Source organism: Podarcis liolepis (genome assembly GCF_965112155.1).
Source record: "Podarcis liolepis genome assembly, chromosome: 5".
Classification (NCBI taxonomy): Eukaryota; Metazoa; Chordata; class Lepidosauria; order Squamata; family Lacertidae; genus Podarcis; species Podarcis liolepis.
In genome coordinates, this window is record NC_139556.1 from 78,719,721 (window position 1) to 78,742,320 (window position 22,600).

The 22,600-nt window shown below is 43.9% G+C and overlaps 1 protein-coding gene across 1 annotated transcript; it reads right to left on the bottom strand.

The window, feature by feature from the left end:
- Window positions 1–612: 612 nt before the first annotated feature.
- TM4SF18 (transmembrane 4 L six family member 18) lies at window positions 613–19,408 on the bottom strand. Its single transcript, XM_083505314.1, has 10 exons — window positions 18,953–19,408; window positions 15,697–15,789; window positions 15,166–15,314; window positions 13,292–13,448; window positions 12,881–12,973; window positions 6,799–7,044; window positions 5,291–5,380; window positions 3,560–3,702; window positions 1,997–2,177; window positions 613–859 (listed from the first exon to the last, which is right to left on the bottom strand). The coding sequence occupies exons 1-10, from the start codon at window positions 19,127–19,129 to the stop codon at window positions 845–847; spliced, it is 1,344 nt and encodes a 447-aa protein (XP_083361440.1). The 5' UTR covers window positions 19,130–19,408; the 3' UTR covers window positions 613–844.
- Between the last annotated feature and the right edge of the window lie 3,192 nt (window positions 19,409–22,600).

Here is a 22,600-nt window from a genome sequence, read left to right on the forward strand (position 1 = left end):
ATCTTTGGCACCCTTTTGCAGCTCTCTCTCTCAATCTGTCTCTCTCTCTCTGCTGACTTGGATCCATATATAATTCACATATAAGGCCGATCTGATGGAGTCGCCATGTAAATATTCTGTTGCACTTCCTCTTCAGTTATTTCAGCGAGTGTCCCTCAAGTTAAGCTGATATTTCACTCCAAGAGCACAGCACACTTGCACTTCCTGTTGCCTAACCGAAAGTCCACTTGTATATGCAAATACAAAGGGGGGCTTGAAAGGTAAACAGATTAGAAAAGGAGGAGGAAGGGATGAAAACAGGGAGCAAGAACATGTGGATATGCCAAATATTGCACACCTGCAAAGAAGGGTGTGCCGCATCATAAATCACATGCTGGGGAAATAGGGAGTTGAACCCCATGTAACATATAAATATTTAGTTTGTTTCATACAGGCTTCTTCAAGGGCAAGTGTCTAAATGAATCCGGTTGTAGAATGTGACATTATATCCATAGATTTCTGAATGCATTCACTACAGGTTAGTGTCACTTTTTAAAAAAGTAATGAGTTTATCACGGCAGAAAAGGGGGGGAAATGTACTTTGAGTATACGGTATTGTTGCTGTCTGGATGGTTTTTTTTTCTTGTTTGGGGTTCTTTTCTTTGTGTTGTTAATTGATAATTTCATGTATCAATATTTTGAAAAGGAATAAAAATAATGATTAAGGCATGGAAATGTGCGTGTGTGTGTAAAAAAGGAATGCAGCAAAACAGAAGGAGCACTCCAAGACATTATCGAGCAAGTCAAAAGGTGTGATCAAAGACATGATGACATCCTAGCGTCTGTGCTTCTTTTCTCATGAATGTTAGATCAGTGCAGGCTGTGGGAAAGAACAGAAAGAGGTCAAATTTTAACTTACAAGTTAAACCAGAACTTGGAAGTTTTCACTTATATCCTATGCAGCTTCACAGACAAGCGCTATTTATTCATTTACCATACTTACCATATTCATAAAAGGTAAAGGTAAAGGTACCCCTGCCCGTACGGGCCAGTCATGTCCGACTCTAGGGTTGTGCGCTCATCTCACTTAAGAGGCTGGGAGCCAGCGCTGTCTGGAGACACTTCCGGGTCACGTGGCCAGTGTGACGAAGCTGCTCTGGCGAGCCAGCACCAGCGCAGCACACGGAAACGCTGTTTACCTTCCCACTATAAAGCGGTACCTATTTATCTACTTGCACTTAGGGGTGCTTTCGAACTGCTAGGTGGGCAGGAGCTGGGACTGAAAGACGGGAGCTCACCCCGCTGCGGGGATTTGAACCGCCGACCATACAATTGGCAAGTCCTAGGCACTGAGGTTTTACCCACAGCGCCACCCACAACCATATTCATAGCCCTGCCTATACCACAGAGCCTATACCACAAAGCCACTCAGAAGGTCAGCAGTTCGAATCCCCGCAATGGGGTGAGCTCCCGTTGCTCGGTCCCTGCTCCTGCCCACCTAGCAGTTCGAAAGCACCTCAAAGTGCAAGTAGCACCTTCCGGCGGGAAGGTAAACGGCGTTTCCGTGCGCTGCTCTGGTTCACCAGAAGCGGCTTAGTCATGCTGGCCACATGACCCGGAAGCTGTACACCAGCTCCCTCAGCCAGTAAAGTGAAATGAGCGCCGCAACCCCAGAGTCGTCCGCGACTGGACCTAACAGTCAGGGGTCCCTTTATCTTTACCTTTATACCCAAATATTCCAGGGCAGAAATGCATAGTGGGAGCAGTGCTTTTTTCTCCGGGGGTACTCAAGACTAGGGGGTACCTAATTTCTGGCACCTCTGTTTTTTTGTCAAAAAGTGTGGCACTTAATGTAACAACTTCATAGTGAGTACCGGCACCTACTTTTCTACAAAAGGAAGCACTGGGTGGAACTCAAATCCTTCACAGAAGAGCATTTAGCCATAGAGCTGTGACTATAAGAACGGGTTTGTTTCTTTGCTGTTTTTTAAAGCAGCTTCTGGAATGATTCTCTTACCTGAACAAAGACAGAATAGGTCCCACAAAGTATCCTCTTTAGCTCCGCAATCACTTTCAGAAAGCAGATCAACATTTGGAGGCCGCTAAGAGCTATCAGAATAGAAAACAAAATGATGTTCCACTCCACTACATAGGCAGGTTCGGAGCATTCGGACCAAGAGGCGTGATCCGTGAGGTAGCTATCAGAGAAACAGCAGCATAAAGAAGTTAGAAGCTATTATTGTAGATTTACCTCAAGGCCTGTCGAGTTTGGCAGGCAGGGGAAGTTTCAGTCCCCATTCAGAGCTATAGCCACATGACTCCTCATCTTCTCATCCATCTTTGAGGCTATTTCAAAGAAGGAAACTGAGCCAGACTTCCTTTTCTAAATCTAACCATGCTTCTAGCCCTGTGAACTAGCCATGGTGACAATACCAATACTGCTTCCTTCCGCCTCAGTTCCTCTCCCAAATATGGCTCCTGTGAAACATGTTGCCTTTGTCCCCTGCATTTCTGGAGCTGCTTTCTAGAGATGTGAGGGATGTTACTCCCCATTAGAGTTTCTGCATCAATAGTGAGTGGTCAGGGCCAGCTCTAGCATTAGGCAGAATGTGGGCAATTGCCTAAGGTGGCAGTTGCTGGGGAGTCAATCTGCTCTGTTGGAGATCAGAGCTATGTGTGGTACAGGCTTGGCCTACACTCCTCAAACTAGCCTGCTGATCTCAGGTGCACTGGAAGTCATTATCCCATTGCTGGTGATGAAGTAGGATTCAACTACCAGCTTTTGTCCATGGGAAGGGAGGTACCATCTTCTCCTTTGCCTCAGGCAGCCAGACGTCTTGCGCTGGCTCTGTGGATGGGCTACCAGGGACAGAAGTGTCCCCATTGTAATGTTGCCTCAAAGCACAGTTTCTCCCCATGTGACCAGATAGCAGCCATTCATTTCTATGGGAAGACATGCAGGCATGCACTAAGGGCACCATTAGTGCATGGGCTAAACCCCCACATGCACTGAAGGAGATGTAGGTTTTGCCTTTTCAGATTGTCTTCACCTCATTCCATCAAACTCCATGGGACATACTGAAAACTAACCTGGATCCTAACTGCAGGCCCCTACACCTCGTGCAAAGGCATCAGCATTTTACTGCAAATTTCTACTAAGATACACGTTTTTGCAAGTAATTTGCCCTAGTAGAAGGCATATTCCTTTGTTACTTTTACTAATATATATGCACATTTGACTCTATATTTCAAAAGATGCGTGTTTGGATTTGATATCCTGCTTTATCACTACCCGAAGGAGTCTCAAAGCGGCTAACATTCTCCTTTCCCTTTCTCCCCCACAACAAACACTCTGTGAGGTGAGTGGGGCTGAGAGACTTCAGAGAAGTGTGACTGGCCCAAGGTCACCCAGCAGCTGCATGTGGAGAAGTGGGGACGCGAACCCGGTTCACCAGATTACGAGTCCACCACTCTTAACCACTACACCACACTGGCTCTCTCTGTGTTTTGTTCTGGTGTTTTGGAGGCTGGTTCAAAGCTGCCCCTTAGAGACAGCAATCTTTCTTTCTTTCTTTCTTACCGTCCTGCAGTGTCTTTGAAGGCATACTCCCAACCAGCGGAGGTTCTGCAGTATGGGCCCTGCACTAAACCCAAAGTAGATATGATCAGGCTGTATCCAGAGAAAGCGATGCCTAGCAGGGCAAGCACAACTGAAATGAAGCGCTGCATTAAAGAGAGCACAGTGTTATCTTTATGACAGTGAAGGAATTCCATCGCTTCAGTTTCCTGATAAAAGTGCGTGTGTTTTTTCTACCCAATACTTAGATGAACTCAGCATAGAAAGTGTTCCATAACTTGAAGAGCCAGGGGGAAGGGGCTGGGGGAGAAAAATAGCAATAATCTTTAGCACAGATTAAGAATGAATGTTGTTGGCAGGCAATGTCTCAAAATAGCATAATCTGTTATAATAATACACTTCTACTTTGTTGGAACTGGTGGAGGAATGCTATCACTACAATAGAAGCAAGCTGCAAGAAAGGGGCCATTGTCTGAACAAAGTTTGCTGGAGGGGAGTTACGCTGATAGCCTCTGTAATAAAAAAATTAAGGTCATATATATATATTAAATGTTCATAAATGTGCCAACCAGGCACGTACATAGATATGTGGACCACATGTCTGGAGCAGCACAGGAAGACCGTCCTGAAACCGTTTTGACTCCCAGACTCACCAAATGTTTTCTCTGCAAGGAGGGAGGGGGTGAGGGAACCTTCCCATTGCCTCAGGAATTGGGTAATCACCATTACAAAGGAATGGCCAGACTACCAGGAAAGGCAATCAGATAAGGCATTATCAGTTAACCTGGCAGACAGGAAAAACAACAACATTCAGATTTCTGTTGTAGACCGCCTTTTCTATGATGTAGGTATGATGTTTGTGGGGGGTGGTCTTGGGTTACACCCCTTCTGTGATGTATGTATGGAGGGGTTGTCTTGAGCTCCAGGGCAGGGAATTTAAAATGTCTATATAAGGGCAGGCACACCTTGGTTCTGGGTTCCTTTTCCTCTCTCCTGTGTGTGAGGGGAGCACCCTGTTGCAACAGCTTTAATAAAAAACAGGCTTACTAGCTGCTTTGCTTCTCAATATTCTCTGGTTGGCCTCTGTTATTTTCTCCTATTGATGGAGAACCTACAAAGGATTCTATAAAGGGCTCTTGTATGCCCCATAAGGGAATAAGGGCAAATTTTGTTTGCAACACCTCTCAGTTGGATTTGCTGACAACATTCTCAATATGGGTGCTGGTTTTAGGGGGGGAGCAGGAGTGTAGCGTGGGGGAGCGGGAGACAGCTGCCAGGGCAATTGCTGGGCTGGGATCAAAGGGCACATGGCTGCTGCTTCCAGCTCACTCTGCCCTCCCCACAGCCTCGCAGATCAGAACAAATGCTCAATAAATAGCCAATGCCATCTAATCTCCCAGCAAGCTTTGTGCAAACAAGTCAGGATGAATGCTCAATAAAACAGGTTGTCTGGAAGCAACATGTGATTCACCCCACAGTGATGAGCGTTTGAGGCAGGAAGAAATTGGCCGGAATCCCAGAGTATCTCATACAAAAACAGAAAATGTTTCCGTCAATTTGAGAGCAGTGGGAGCACTTCTTCCTGTTGTTGTTTTTCACCCCAGGAGGAGCCGTGGAGATCAGAGGTAGCCTCTTTCTTTTCCTCTCCGGTACAGAATAAGGAAGGAGATGGGAGCAGAAGGGGTCAAAGGAAGTTTGCGGCACAAATGCCATGTGTGGAAGCAAGATACGCACCCTGTAGGTCCTGGTGCAGCTTTCACTTGGGCAGCATTTTTGGAAGGTGTCTCGGTCCAGGAATATTAAAAGTGCTGCCAGCATAAGCATCTGGAAAGGCAGGAGTGGAAGTCACAGAGGATACGGGATCCAATAATATCACATTCTTATAGACTCTATAAAGAGGGACGCAGGTGGCACTGTGGGTTAAATCACAGAGCCTAGGACTTGCCGATCAGAAGGTCAGCGGTTTGAATCCCCGTGACGGGGTGAGCTCCCGTTCCTCGGTCCCTGCTCCTGCCAACCTAGCAGTTCAAAAGCACGTCAAGTGCAAGTAGATAAATAGGTAGATAAAAAGGGTAAACGGTGTTCCCTTGCGCTGCTCTGGTTCTCCAGAAGCGGCTTAGTCATGCTGGCCACATGACCCAGAAGCTGTACGCCTACTCCCTTGGCCAGTAAAGTGAGATGAGCGCCGCAACCCCAGAGTCGGCCACGACTGGACCTAATAGTCAGGAGTCCTTTTACCTTTTACCTCCTCTATATTGAGGGGGATACAAAGGATAGTCACCATGAAGTCCCATTGAAATCCATTTGACTTAATTTAACAACCTAACTCCTGATCTTACTTACTTAGAAGGCAGTCCTGCTAATTTCAAAGGGGCGTGTTTTCCAATAAGCACAGTTGCCTTATGTAACTCTACACTGAGCTGCTCTGATTTTGAATTCAATGGTATAAACACTTTGAAATACATAAATGAATAAAGGAAGCACTTTGTTTGGTATTCAGTCCAACAAACAGTGGCTACCATAGTCATATCACCTGCTAGTTCTCATTAGTTCAAGCCCATGTCATACATATTGAGATCACACTTATATTACTCTAGAGTAGGATGGAAGGCTCTGCCAATTTTGGTTTTCTCAGTTTTCCATTTTTTCCCCAGTTTAAAGTTAAATTCTCCACATTTCTGCCACCATTCGCAGGGTGATGGTGGTTTTTCCTTTTTTTGTTTTTAAAAATCCTTATAAAAATGATCAGCATTTTAACATACCCTTTTTTGCAAGCAATTTCCCCTGATATAATGCATTTTGTAAGTTATGTTCACTGACATATGCACACTTTCCCCTAATATATTTGTAAAAATATTAGTTTACAAATGTTTCACAAAATTCAAGTAAGTGAGAATTTTGGAAGGCTTTCGGTTTCGGTTCTCATATTGTTCTAGAAAATGCAGATTTGATCGATTTGGCTTTAAATGTGAAATGAATCCCCCCCCCCATCCCTCCTCTGTAGTAAATGCTTTTGTATGTTGTTGGCAAACAAGCCTATATTAAAAAGCACTTTCTTTTGGGTGGCTGTCGCCCTTGATTTCAGGCTCCCAATTACATTTCCTGTCTCTAAAATAAATTCACTTCTCTTTTCTTCCCCCCATCTGCCCCTTCTGACATTGCAAGATCACACAGCAGATTAGCACCTTGTTGCAGGCATCCCTAGAGAAGCGATGGAAAAAGAAAGCAGAAACCACACTTACCATAATACCAGAGAAACAGATTCCTTCAAAATACCACACATAGTTGGTGAGATTGTTGCTGGAAGCATACAGAGCTTTCCCATCAGGAAAATAGAGCAGGATATTTATAACAATGCTCCAAAGTGCTAGTGGGATTAACAGGCAACTGAGGCAGCCCCCACACTTTTGTAACCCCATCTCAAAAGGGCAGAGAAGGTGGTGGCCAATCCTTCCTGCCAAGCTGTCAAACGTCTCAACTTTCTTGTTTCAACTGAGTCATTTCGCATTGACAAGAACCCGGTTGCTGGGATATGATTCTTCTCAAACAAGCTCAGTGCCCAGCAAATAAAAACTTTGCGGTTCGTAGAACAAAAGGCAAGGGCCACTGGCTGGAGTTCTTGTCATATCCTTGAAAGGAGGGGAGGGTGTTCCTCTGAGGAAATTCACCTCTAAAGGGAATTCCGACTCAAACCTCAGTCGCTCTTCGGAAGACAGGGGACTCAGTAAAGAAAAAGCGCTTTATATGAATTATAACACTATGACACCAGATGGTGCTGTGGAGTCCTGTCTTTCGCCAATGGGATTTCCCTTTGCAGTGGTACCTCAGGTTACATACGCTTCAGGGTACATACGCTTCAGGTTACAGACTCCGCTAACCCAGAAATAGTACCTCGGGTTAAGAACTTTGCTTCAGGATGAGAACAGAAATCGTGTGGCAGCGGCGCAGTGGCAGCGGGAGGCCCCATTAGCTAAAGTGGTGCTTCAGGTTAAGAACAGTTTCAGGTTAAGAACAGACCTCCGGAACGAATTAAGTACTTAACCTGAGGTACCACTGTATGAAGTTTACAATGCATTTAACTGAATCGCTTTTTTTGATGTGTCTAGATCCAGCCAGGGGCATAGGAAGGGGGGTGCAGGGCGGTATGACCCTGGTGTCATCCTTGAGAGGGGGTGACAAAATCCCCTGTGGGCACTGATCGCCGTGCCGATCACACCCCCACCCCCCGGGTGCATGGCATGTGCACCGCTCTGGGCATAGCTGTCAACATTTCCCTTTTTTAAGGGAAATACCCTTATTCCAAATAGGATTCCTCACAAGAAAAGGGAAAAGTTGACAGCTATGGCTCTGGGTGCTCCATTGGCTAGTTCCACCGCTGGATCCAGCCAGGGTTTCTCCAAAAATAAAAGAAAAACAAGACAGGGTTATGTAGGCATGACCAATTGACTGCCTGCTTTTTATTTTCCATAGCAGCATACAATTGAGTTGGCATTTAACTGAGCTTGGAGCCTCAAGCTCACCTGGAAAACTTGCCCTCTTGCCAGATGCGCTAACGCTGTATGAGGTACAGTTGATTAGGACGCCAAACCAATTCTCTTCTTTACCTTGGTGCTGCTTTGTGAGGATGAGGCTCCAAGTTTCCAGAGAGCTGGATGAGCTCCCGGAATAAGGAGCTGATGTTTACATGCCTCTGTATCCCAAAAGAAGTCTTAGCCCATCCCCAAACATTAGCTCACCTTCCCACTCGAAGTGACTGTCCCAGTTAAGATGCAGCAGAATTTGTCTCCATTTCAAAGAGGTTTGGGTTTTTTTTTGTACTTTAATATGTGATACCCATAAGAACAAACAGGCATAACTGTTAAAAGCAGGTGATGGGTAATACTGTATTGGTCTGAATATAGGCTGCACTCCCCCCCAAAAAAAATCTGGCTTGTATAAAACCTGAGTGAGGTTTATAATCATGTACTTCTAGATAGATATTTAAAATGAGATATTGGGACCCACGTAGGGCTTTGGGATACTTCAGAAGGGTTTTTTTGTAAAAGGATCACCTATCCTTCTCAACAGGTATCACTCGTTGCTTTGGTGAGTTATTTCATTGCTGGACAGGACTACAGGCTGAATGTACTGCACCTTTTAGATTGTAAAAAAGCACTGGGTGGTATCAGACATAGCTGTCAACATTTCCCTTTTTTTAAAGGGAAATTCCCTTATTCTGAATAGGATTTCCCTTTAAAAAAGGGAAAAGTTGGCAGCTATGATGCCAGAGCTTTATGGTACATGTTTTCCTTTCAAAAAGATCTTGTTTTGGGGGGTGCAGCCTATATTTGGAGGTGGCTTATATTTGGACCAATTTGGTCTCTCTTCCTGAAACCCTGTCATTCAGAGCCAAATAGACAACACTAGGTTAGGTGAACAACTAGTTTGACCAAAGGCTGGGTCTTCCATGCACCAGGGTGTGGCAACCTGTTTCAGGTGGCATCATGAGGAAAGGATAGCTGCAGACAAGAATTCGTGTGTGAAAAGTACAACAAGACTTTTTACTGGTTCCAGCATTTGGGCTCAACTTTAGGCAACAAAAATTATCTCATACCTGGTAGAAAGCATCTTTCTATGTTCTTCCTAACCTGTTATCACAAAAACGTAGAACAATTTCAATTCCAGTATCGAAATATAGGATGAACTTTTTTTTCTTGAAAACAACAACAGAATTCAGTGTACTGCAGTTCTAAATGCAGATGTGTGGGAATAAGTTGAGGGAGGGCTATCATTTAACTGAGTAAGTTCCTTTTCTTAGTGGGGATTCAGTTTTGTTTGTTGAAATGTGACTACTGATTTCAGATTGCATGCAGGCGCTAGTAACATTATGTTTATCAAATAGGATTATGGTATATACAACTCTCTGGCTGGGCTCTAAATGAAGGCCTTCAGCAGGGTTTCTCCCACCCCAGAAAGAAGTTGTAAGGAGGGAGCTTGGGTTGTACTTGGTATGCAATGTCTGAAGACCACACCATTTGTGTGCTGTTTTTCCACAGCTCAAAGTGGCTTTCCACAGGCAAAAAATGATAATCATAGATTGTGCATGCCAAACAGAAGAAATGTCTTCTGCTTTTGTTGGATTGCTAATTAACAGACAGTTTCTCAACTGTCCCTTAGTGTTGCAATAGTTACAGCTACATTCCCATAAATGACAAGTTTCCTAGTTGTTGTTGCTTGCCGAGAGAGTTGAATAACCTACCTGCTGACTGAAACCAAATTTGATCAAAAGCAATTCATTTGCCAGACATAAGGTTTTTGTTCTGAAAGGGTTTAGAACTCATCAGTAGGCGTTAAGTCATTGCCATCATTTCATGTTAGTCTCTGCTTGCATAAGAAAGCCGAAAAGATTTTTGTCATGAGTGTAAAGATCACTTCCAGTTTTGCACTAAGTGCAAATCAAGTGTGCAAGAGGATATCTTCTTACAGTGAGGAGAGATGAAAGACAAGGGACACATGTACACTGCAAGCATAAGATGGTTTTATACCACTTAACTACAAAGGTTTCTTCAAAGAATGCTGGGAGTTGTAGTTTGGTAGTTATTTCAGAAGTGGAACCGTCCCCCTCGGGAGGTTGTGGGCTCTCCTTTCTTGGAGGTGTTTGATGGTCATCTGTCATGGATGCTTTAGTTGAGATTCCTGCGTTGCAGGGGGTTGGACTAGATGACCCTCGTGGTCTCCTTCCAACTCTGCAGTTCTTTTTTATTTCACTTACTACAGAGATGCAATAGCTTCTAAGTTTAGAGCACGAGTTGCCTTTCTCTTTAGCGATTTCCTTGCAGCGCTTCATGTGGTCTATTTCCGGTGCCAATTCATTCATAACCTTCTCAGATCTGTATATTTAACTGTGAATTTTGTTCGGCAGTGAAATGAATCTCTATGAAAGACGTGAAAAGAAAGAAAACACACGTGGGGGTTGTGGGGTTTTTTTATTGTTACTGTTATGGATTGCCATCATCTTAATTTTCAACCCAATCTAAGTCGAATCTCCTTCACTCCTTCCCACCTTGACGTCATCTTACTTCCTTCTTCTATAGGAAGATACAATGTTCAAGGAAGCAGCCTCTCTGCTCCTTAGGTATGCACTTCCCAAATATATCTCTATATCCAGAAAGGATAAATAATACAACTCCAGCCCTAATCAGGCATTCCATGGAATGTGTGAAGACAGAGACTGTGGGAGGAAGGTGGAGAATGCACGCCAGCCCTGACCTCAACTCCACTTCTGACTTCAACACACCAAGCACAAAGGTCTGAAGTTTATTCTAAGTGCATTTGGCTAAACATACTCGGAATCTTCCCCATGCTTGAGAATGCAAGCAAGGCAGGGGTCTCAATCTCAGGAAGACTTCTATGTGGGTTCAGCTTAGAATCACACTTCAAGACCTTTGCATCTGAAATTTGCTCCCATGGTGGTGGGATGTGGAGCTAATGTACTCAACTCTGCTCCCTCCCCAGGTACATTCAAACACCTGAAGGAGGAGATATATGACGCGCCCCTAACATGGGCATAGGCAAGGGGGCAGGGGGGCACTTGCCCCCCTCCTAAATGAAGTAAATAAATAAAAATACTTTACTAAAAGTAGAAACGTAGAAAGATTGACAGATTTTTCTGAGCACTTGGGGTAAAAACAAAAAGTAATTTAAAACAACATTTCATTCCGAATCTGCTAGACAGAGCCAGACAGAGGACGGTGACAGGTGTCCTGCCCCTCCCTAACATAAATCCTGGTTACGCCCATGATCCCTAATAAAATGAGTCCAAGCTTTTACTGGTACCATTACTCAGCTACAGCACCTAGTGCTGTCATTTGAAGCAATAAACATCTTGTTGGGGGAAATCAATTTATGCATGAAAAATAGAACATTGAAAATCATCCGATTAACGATGGAAAACTGTATAATATATGCTAACAACGCAATCCTATACATGTCTACTCAGATGTAAATTTCACTGAGTTCAGTAGGGCTTACTCCCAGTTACATGGGTTCAAGGTTGCAGCCTAAATGATCTATCGGTCTGTGCTTACACAGCTAACAATATAGTTACATTTCTGTAACATAAGAGAGCTCAAAGGGGATCTGGCACAATATACTTTTTTTAATTGCTGAGTTACGTGCTAGAAGTTTTTAAACAATGCTATTCGGGAACAATGTATGTGACATGAACAGAGTACATATGCTATATAAAACGAGTGCTAAGAATATGAGTTTTGTCTCAGTTCAAAAAAATACAGGAATAATTACAGTGAAGTATGAGAAGTTTTCAACCCATTTCCAAGTCCAAGCGTTTTAGCAAGGGCAGGTCTGTAAAAGATTAAAAACACACATTTGATAAATACATGAGAGCAATAGCCCAGAATCCAAAACCCTTATCCATTTATACAATATAGGCAGCCCAATGCAGAGTTCACTGAATTCAAGGTCAATTTCAATGGATCATGACTCATTTTCAGAGCTGATGCACTGATCTGAATGGGGGAAACTCCCCTTTGCTAGATCGCCTGTTGTGATACCAATTTTAGTGTGGGCATCCTTTGGTAGAGTCTGTCATTCACACAGAAAATACTGGGGCTTCTTCCTTGTGTGATGTTTCTCACTCCTATACAACAAGATTTCAGTTGACTGACCATCAGGTGTTCCCATGAAAAAGAGAAAATGATAGTCACTCAAGGACCAAAGGAACAATGTTTGGAAGTGAAATGGTTGGTAGATACTCCTTATGAGACCAGAAGATTATAAAACTAAATATGGCACCAGTAAAAGCTCTGGTGATCAAATCACTTAGAAAGTTTGGGAGGAAATTAACATCATGGGACACTTGCACACATTCTCATATTTTCATATGAGCAAATCCCACTGATGTAACATCATGCAACATTTGGGAAAGGCATACTGTCATGCAGTGTTCTCCAACCTTGGGTCCCCAGATGTTCTTTGACTACAACTCCCATCATCACCAGCCAGCTTGGACCAGAGATCAGGGATGATGGGAATTGTAGTCCATCAACATCTGGGGACCTAAGGTTGAAGAACACTGCTCTAATGCCAAAGCTAAGAGCCACAATCCAAGATAGCACTGAAAATACATCATTGCGCTGAAATCTATGGGTTGTGTCCAGATATGTCACACTCAGAGTAGAGTCATTGGTACAAATGGTCATGACTGACAGAAGTCAATTGTATTCAGTGTGTCTACTCCAAACATCATTTAGTCAGATGCAACCCTATAAACATGAATGCACTCACCTCTATTTTGGATTGTGGCCAAGCATTTTTAAGTCACACTGAAGCCGCTTGGGAGTGTTTTAAGCACATGCCCAGCTCTCTTGAGCAGCAACACTCATTTGGTTGGGGCACACAAGCCGGATCGATTCTGTGCTGCAAAACCAATTAGTAGTGTTTGGTTCTTTTTGATGTCTGTTTCGCTGCGTTGTAATTGCTAACATTTTATTGGATTTACATTTTTATGGTACGGCTGCTTTGAGGGCATTGCCCAAAAGGGACCTATAAATGCAATAAATATAGAAATATACTTTGTATTCGCTTGTCCAGGCACGAATTTCCTAATGACACAGACATAATGGCCATCCTTGGCTTGCTGAATCAGCTCGTAAAGCGTCATGGGCAGTTTCTGTGGGATCAAATAACCCCAAAAATACTTGTTGAAAGCTTCGGGTAGCCTTTAAACACACTTACCTCTTTGTGAACGTGGCACACAGCACATGCACCTCCGAGACAGCCCCTTATTATGTGAATGGTACAGATAATTATTTCGATCCCACTCAGAACAAGCAGGATGGCAAACAGGGTCACGTTCCAGGTAACAATGTGCCTTGGCTCATGGCACAGGTACCTATTGAAAACAATCACAAATATTAATTTGTAGCTGTGGACGTGGGGGGAAGGTGCCACAAGAACAACAACAAATTGTTCTAATAAATTTAATAGCCTTTGTCCCCGCTTAATATTTTGAAGATATTTGCTCCCTATTCCTGCGCTGCCGTGAATATACGCTGCTTTTTCAGACAGGGAGGAAGGGAGAGAGAAAAACAGCAGTCAGAAAATCTCCTCACAGCACGGTTTTTCCTCCCTGGAGAGGGACTATCTGCATCTAGAAATAGACAAATCTGTCACTTTTTATTTCTTTCCGTTTCTTATTTTTTCAGTCTTAAGTTCAGTTCTTCACATTTCTGCATCAGTTTGCAATTTCTAAGAAAAGTCCTCCTGAAAATTCATCCGAATTTTAGTACTCAAACAGTGGCACCTTGGTACTTGAACGGCTTGGCTCCCGAACAAATCGGCTCCCAAATGCCACAAACCCAGAAGTAAGTGTTCCAGTTTGTGAATGTTTTTCGGAAGCCGAACGTCCGACATGGCTTCTGCGGCTTCCGATTGAATGCAGGAAGCTCCTTCAGCCAATTAGAAGCCGCACCTTGGTTTTCAAACAGTTTCAGGAGTCGAACAGACTCCTGGAATGGATTAAGTTTGAGAACCAAGGTACCACTCGGTATATACATTTTTGTAGGCTCCCCCCCCCCCGATACACATTCTTGGAAGCAATCTTCCCCAATGCATTCTCGTACCCAAGTTTATTCATTTGTGTGCACCAGGGTTTCCCAAACTTGGGTCTCCAGCTGTTTGGGGACTACAAGTCCCATCATCCCTAGCTAGCAGGACCAGTGGTCAGGGATGGTGATGAATGACAGGATGCAATATATACTACTTCAGTGGTTCTCAAAGGGTGTGGCAGGAGAGTATGGCAAGAGGGGTGGGAAGATTCAAGGGCAATCACAGAAACACTTAAACAATTCATTTGTGTTGATGAGGAAATGGAAGTTTGTTTATCTCAAATTAGACTTAATATAAAAGATTACCCAGCAAAAGCCAAGTCACATCTCTCATTGAATCTGTATGCATACTTAAAGCATGCATACATACACACACACACACACACACACACACACACACACACACACACACATACACACACACCGTATTTTCCCGTGAATAAGACACCCCCTATTTTTTGGGACTCAAAATTAAGAAAATACACTATGCACTATCCGTGTATAAGACAATCGCTTATTTTAAGCTTCAAAAATTTAGGAAAATATATATTCTTATACACGGGAAAATATGATGTGGAAACAGAAAGAGATTTTCCTTTTTCAGTGTATTTCTCATCAATAAAAATTTCAGTGTGGCGCAAGCAAATTTTCATTCTAAAAGTGTGGCTCAGAAAAAAAACTTTGAGAATCACTGTACTACTTAATAATCAAAACCTCCAGGCAGTTTACATAAAATATACCGTTAAAATGCCAATATAATCAGACAAGATAGTCTTAAAAAATCAAAATAAAACCAGCAACAGAGACATAATAGACTCTGAGGACAATAGACTTTGCATATGATAGACTCTGCCAATAGACTTTGCATATTGGCAGTATGCAAAGGTGTTTGAGCTCCAGCACTCATCATTCTCAGTCCACACGGCTGGTTGCCCAAGATGATGAGTGTTGCAGTCAAAAAGGCACCCTGCCCCGCAGTCTGCCACAGGAAAGCTCACATACCCTCCATGAGTGTTTAAGAATGGATAGCACCCGCTGTGGTCATCAGTGCAATAACAGTAAGGTCTTTCGGCCAAAGCCAAAGCTGAAATGATGAAGCAGTATCCAGCACCGAGAATCCCAACAGCGGCCACCACGACTGATGCCAGCAGCTACAATAAGAAAGTAGAAAGAATGGAGTCAGGGGAGGCTGGTCTGTTAAGGCAAATGGGGTATTGCCCCACCACTCCAGTCTGCCCTCAGCCAGTCCCATCTCCTTGCTTTCTTGCTTAAGAAATAGTCTGGGATGTGGTTCTGGTTGTCAGGTTCCTCCTAATCAGTCCAAGTGTAGAACTCAGTAGGGGAGAGGACAACATTAGAAATGGTTGGCTCTGCCTGCCATTGGCTCTGGCGCCACCTAGTGTTGGCCTCCCTGCCTTCCACCCAACCGCTGCGATGGGTACCCACCACCAACGAAAGGAATGCACAGCCTCCTCTGAGTTTCTGATTAGGTCTTATATTTAAATGGCTGGCAAAGGGAAAAGGCTCACTTACTGCGCAGTTTCTCCCATGGTGCTCGTGGGGAAAGCATCCATGGAAACACCCCTCATTTTCGAGTCCAATGAGCACAAATGCCGGGATCAACACCTAGGTTTAATTTAAAAACAAACAGTTGTATTACAAACAATTATATTAGATCAGTGATTGTACAGTGGTACCTCGGGCTAAGTACTTAATTAGTCCCAGAGGTCCGTTCTTAACCTGAAACTGTTCTCAACCTGAAGCACCACTTTAGCTAATGGGGCCTCCCGCTGCTGCCGTCTCGCTGCTGTGCGATTTCTGTTCTCATCCTGAAGCAAAGTTCTTAACCCGAGGTACTATTTCTGGGTGAGCGGAGTCTGTAACCTGAAGTGTCTGTAACCCAAGGTACCACTGCAACTGCATCCCACATCTCAGTATGAGTTTCTGATTAGTTTCGATCATGCCTACTGATGTGGCTCAGCTTACATCTTGTATCCCATTTATGTCCAATTTCTTCTAGCTAATTAAACCGAAAGATTTTCTTGCAGTTGCCCAATATCAGACCACCGTAATTAATGGATTAGACTTCATCTCCTGAGTCAAACCATTGGTCCATCTAGTTCAGTGCTGTCAAGGCTTCAGGCAGAAGTTTCTCCCAGCCCTACCTGAAGCTGCCAGCGATTGAATTTTGGACCTGCTGCACCAAGCTGCAACCCTCCCTGTGTCATGTATAGTGCTTCTGTTTCCATTGTAAAGACAGGTAACCGGTTGTATTTATTTAAAAGTGTTGACGTACCAATTCAAGCTTGTTAGCCAATGGGCTACAGGCTAAATCAAATCTGGCCTAATTTGAAATTAAACTATTCCACTTCTTCCACCTCCTTCATTTGCCCCTCCCCATCGCTGCACAAGGGAGAGGTGGCTGCTGAAAAAACTATCAGCCTGAATCAGATGAGGGGATGTTGAGGTCTTGTCATAATGATGTCATGAACCACAGTAGGAGAAGGGATTATTAGCCGACACCTTCCTAGGCACCTATAATTCTAGGACTGGCCAGCAGGGAGGGGTGCCACCACAGACCTGGCGTCTTGGCAGCAGCGTCACCACCAGGGACAGTGGGAGGGCAAGGTCAGGGAGGTTCAGGTGTATCAACAGGAGCATTGGTTTGCCTCTTTTTTTGCCATGCCCAAACAGCCTTGACCTTGCAACTGCCCCATTCCCTGACTGCTCGAGCCCGCAGCAGCTACACAGCTGCCCAGAGGCCATATCTGCAGGTGTATTCTTCCCCATTGCCAGCTCCTATAGCAAACGAAGGTGGCATATCCTCCTCCAAGCATCCCGATTTTCCAGGAACAGAACAGTCCCAGAATGGTGAAAGCTTCCATTTTGATCCTGGAATGTCCCTATTTCCCCCGGCTGTGCTGCCGCATTCTAGCTCAGGCTGGTGATTGTCCCGAACAGCAGTGGCAGCAGCAGCGGCAGTGGCAGCTACAAGGGAGTGCCCCTCTCCATGGCCGTTGCGGCCAGCCTCCTCCCTTGGGTAGCTGGTAGCTGCTGCCACCGAGATGTGCCAGCTCTGAGGGGCAGGCAGAGGGCAGGGTCTTCCTGGATGGGAAGAAAGGGGGAGCAGAACAAAGGGGGAGAAAGGAGTCTTGATTTATTTATTTTTAGTGCTTTTAATAAATAATAATAATAATAATAATAATAATACAGTGGTACCTCAGGTTAAGAACTTAATTCGTTCTGGAGGTCCGTTCTTAACCTGAAACTGTTCTTAACCTGAAGCACCACTTTAGCTAATGGGGCCTCCTGCTGCTGCCGTACCACTGCCGCACAATTTCTGTTCTCATCCTGAAGCAAAGTTCTTAACCCGAGGTACTATTTCTGGGCTAGCGGAGTCTGTAACCTGAAGTGTCTGTAACCTGAGGTACCACTGTAATTTATTACTTATACCCCACCCATCCGGCTGGGTTTCTCCAGCCACTCTGGGCGGCTTCCAACAAGAGATTAAAAATACATTTTTAAAAAAATGCTTTGTCTGTCTGCATCTAATCTCGCCCCTTTCTAAAATTTCATTATTGGTGTGTGGTTTGTCTTTTTGTAAATTTACCAAAGAAGAAAATAAAATAAAATCAGGATTAAGGGGTTTCCTCAGGACAGTGTGTTGTGTCCTGTTCGTGTAATGACGGTGGCACTTATTCTTTCTCTGGTAGGAAATGTTCTGTGGTGGGGGGAGCAGCAACAAAAAATGGGGGGTTGAGGTGGGTCAGTTGTGGAGGGAGAGAGAAAAATGCCCCAATTTTCACCTGAGGAATGTTGGAGGATATGAGATGGTTGAGGACTGATCAGTTTTGAAGTGAAACAGAGACACCCAAAACCAAGGTAATGGCTTCTACTGTTCAGGAGGCACCCTCAGTAACACACACATTTGTGAATTTTAAAATAATGCCATCTTTAAAACCAAGAAACTGCCCGACATGAAACTATGATCGTTTAGGAAATTGTTGTCAATTGACTCTAGAAAGGCACTCGTGTGTGTGTGTGTGTGTCTAAAAGACATCACTTTTGAGATTTGGAATATTTACGCGTCAGTTTTGAAAGCGAAATGAAAGCAGGGGGGAAATGGGAGAACAGAGGAAAAGAGCAACTTAATCTTCTCAATACTATGACAATATATCATAAGTATATAGTAAGTTTTACTATATCACCATAAAATAGAATTCGTGCTCAGCAGGAGAAGGTGGGTGAAATATCTTTTATTCCATTCCTTATTTCTGAATCTCCCACAACCACCTCACAGAGGCCTTCAAGGATCCTGTTCTAGGCTGTCTGGAGCTCTGAATAAGAGTGCTCCTCTCAGGAGGTGGGGATACACTGCAACATTTTCTTGCAGGCCCCACTGGTATCATTCTGGTTTAACTTTCTGGTTTAACTTCAATTCTTCAGCAGATGTCTTGGTGGCTTCCAAGGGATGCCAGCCAAGACACTTTGGTCTTGACTAGAGCAACATCAGTTTAGGACTCTGAAAGGACAGCGATCGTCCCACAAGGTCAATTTTGAAAAGGGGAAAAAAAACCTTGCAGTTCATTTTGTTGGCTTATTGTTCTGCACAACTCTGAATTTTTGAAACTTAAAAAAGTAAACATAAACAATAAAAATATGGCAAAGATTGCAAATCCAGTGAGGCTATGTGGAAATTTTTCTGAAACATGAAATTTAGCAGCTGAGGGAAGAGAAGCATAAGAACATCCACTGTGAGAAAGGAAACATACAGTGATTTGTTACTCACCAAAATACCTCCTCCTACAATGCCATGAAGACAGCCGACGTATCTGCTGAGGTGGTTGTGTGAAGCGTATCCTACTTCTCCATTGGGAAAATAAAGCAGGATGTTTGCTACGATGCAGAGCACAGCAAGAATCAACAGCTTGTACCCAACATATTTAATGCATCTCCCGTAACACATGTTGCTTGCAGTTTTGTAAATGTTCTGTCAGTCGGTAGAGCCAAGGATCTGCCTGTATGTACCTATCCCAAGAGCGAAAAGGGGGAGAGAGAGCTGTGCTCATTCCTTCTTAAATACCTTGGGCTACCTAGTTACCTGGATGATTATTACACATAAGCGATGAATGGACTGAAGAATGCAGGACCTGGGAGAAGCACGGTCTCATTGGCCATTTCCAATCAAGCAGCTGCCAAATTGCTACAGCGCTTCAGCTGGCCTGAATTTTAACCTTATAGGAATGAATAATGGCATAGGCAATCCCACATGAAGAACAGGTTTCTAGACATAAAGGCAGCTAAAAAAAAAATCGGGAAAGGGATGAGAGGAATACAGAAGAAATGCAATGCTCTGCCAGGAACAATATAAAATTGTTGCTTTTCCAAATATGTCAAAGTGGTTTACGCAGTGCTTTTTTCTGGGGGGATGCAGACCCCTAAACATTTTGTGAATCTAAGTGTGGCCTCATTGAGGGGCAGTATTTCAATATGAGTAGGAAAATGAGAGTACCCATAAACATTTTTTTTTAAAAAAAGCACTGGGTTTACGACACAAAGAGGCTGGAATTGTAAAAATGCCACCAAATAAACCCGTTGCTGAATTTTAAAACTACAGGTGAGTGAGAAACCTTTCAGAAGGAGGATGTTAAATTTAAACGAAGACTAATTACATTGATTTCAGCTGGGTTTATGTTGTCAAAGAGTTAAGGATCACAGGTTGCCTTGCTTGGATCAGACCAAAGGTCAAGCACTCTGGCTCCTACAGTTGCTACTATTCCCCTTGGAAACCCGAACAGAACATGGTGAATAATGTCATCTGCTGTCGTTTCTCTCAAACATTATTTTATTAGATTTTTTTAGTCTACCCTTCACCACAAGGTTCCATTAATCAAAGGTATTGTCAGACGATGGAGTCCTGTCATTATTACACTTAAGATTTTGCCTTTCCTTCAAGGAGCTCAGGGGTGGCATACATTGCTCTCCTCCTCTCCATTTTATCTTCATAACAAGGTTTTTGTTTGGTCAGGTTGAAACAGACTGTGACTGACCTAAGGCCACCTGGCAGCTTCGTGGCAGAGTGGAGATTTGAACCTTTGTCTCCCAAGTCCTAATCTAGAGCTCCAACCACTATATCACACTGGGTTTAGGCAGAGGAGGCCCAGAATGTCTACAAAGGTTCTGTCGTGGCAGCAAAGCTTCCAGGCTCACCTTCTGCTAAAGAAGTGACAAGAAAATGACCCAAGAAGGCTTGCCAATGACTCATCCTTATGCCCACGGCGGCAGCCAGAGAGCGGGCAGGAAACTAGGTGCGAGTGGGAAAACAAGAGAAGCATTTTAGGACTTTGTAGTCACAAAATAGGCAGCTTTAGTTTGTACTAAAATAAATTTATGGCTTTAATTAAAGGTAAATGGGCTCTTGTAATGGGGAACACCAGGACATGAAAAAAAAGCCAGTGGCCCACCTAGTCCAGCATCTTCCTCTCACAGTGGCCAACCAGTAGAAACCCCCAAGCAGACCATGAATGCAACAGAAATCTCCCCACTTGGGATTTTCAGCAAGTGGCCTTCCAATGACACAGGTAGGAGATACTCACCATGTCTAGTAGCCATGAACAGCCTTATGCTCTGTGAATTAGTCTAAGCTTGCTTAAAGCCACCCAAGTTGGCCATCTCTACATCTTATGGGAGTCAATGCTGTAGTTTAACCATGCACTGCATGAAGAAGTCCTTTCTTTTGTAGGTCCTGAATCTTCCAACATTCAGCTTCATTCAGTATTCGGAGTTGCTCCATCCCCCTGATCATTTTAGCTGCTCTTTTCTGAAACCTTTTTTTAAAACTCCGCAATATCCTGTTTTGGGATGAGGCAACCAGAACTGTGCAGGAAGAGTTGTAGGCCAACGGCCAAAAAAGACAACCTAACTACCCAAACCAATGGGACCATTTGAAGTAAAAGTGTGGTAAAGAACCTGTGACCCTCTAGCCTTGTTGGACTACAGCTCCCATCATCCCTGACTTGTTGACCGCACTGGCTGGGGCTGATGGGAGTTGGGGGCCCAGCAATGTCTGCTGAGAACACAGTTTCTCCCTTCTCTGAAGTTAAAAAAAAAAACCCTCAAAAGAAATACAGGCAGAACAATCCTTTGCAGGGTGCGGCAGGGTGTGGGTGTGCGATCAATGATGGATCAAATGCCAGCTCCCAAGCCAGCTGGCTGCATCCTGGTGGGAAGGTAGAATGCACTGGCTTTCAAAATAATCATTTTCCCCCCCTTCTGCTTTAGTTTCTTCTACTGTACCCGACCACTCCCATAGATTGTATCAGGGAGGGGGGAAGCTACACCAGCTCCAGGACAGGCATGGCACTCAAGTTCTTTCAAAATCACTAATATCATAGCTGTTGAGTGGGGGCACTGTCTAGAAAAGACCTTGAAAACCTGCAGCCAGACTAGTAAGACAGAACTAGATGGACCAATGATCTGACTCATTATAAAGCCTCTTTGCATGAATATACATCCTCACCTCTTTAGTATGAGCCATCGTTGTGAGTCAGTGGGCTTGCCCTATATAGCCCTGATTTATTGATCTGCAGTCTGATCTTACATTTACTCAAGTACAAGCTCTACTACAGTGGTGCCTCAGTTACAGACGCTTCAGGTTACAGACTCCACTAACCCAGAAATAGAACCTCGGGTTAAGAACTTTGCTTCAGGATGAGAACAGAAATTGCACAGCGGCAGCGGGAGGCCCCATTAGCTAAAGTGGTGCTTCAGGTTAAGAACAGTTTCAGGTTAAGAACAGACTTCCAGAATGAATTAAGGTACCACTGTACGTTTAAAGGACTGCCATTTTTAAGTTTGGCAGAACTTTAAAAATGGCAAGCATAATGCTGGTGGTCAACAAAAGAAGTTTAAAGACTCTCTCAAGGCAAATCTAAAAAATGTAGTATAAACACTGACAACTGGGAAACACTGGCCTGCGAGTGCTCCAATTGGAGAACAGCCTTTACCAAAGGTGTCGTGGGCTTTGAAGATGTTCAAACTCAGCGTGAAAGGGGAAAATGCACTAAGACGAAGGCACGCTTGATGAATCCTCACCGTGATCAACTCCCACCCGGAAACCTTTGTCCCCACTGTGGAAGGATGTGTGGATCCAGAATCGGCCTCCACAGTCACTTACGGACTCACTGTTAAAACTGTGTTTATGGAAGACAATCTTACTTGGCTACGAGTGATCGCCAAAGAAAGAAGAAAAGGTCTGCCTTCCAAAATGTGCTTGGAATGGCAGCCTTCATTGGAAAAGGATTTATTTTATTTGAAGTCAGGTTTTGATCTTTCACCAAATGTTACAACAACACTTAGGAACATTTGTCCCGAGTTCTGTAGCTGTTGGCCTCGGCGATTTCCTCCAGAACATGACCATATCCTCCCAACCTTATCT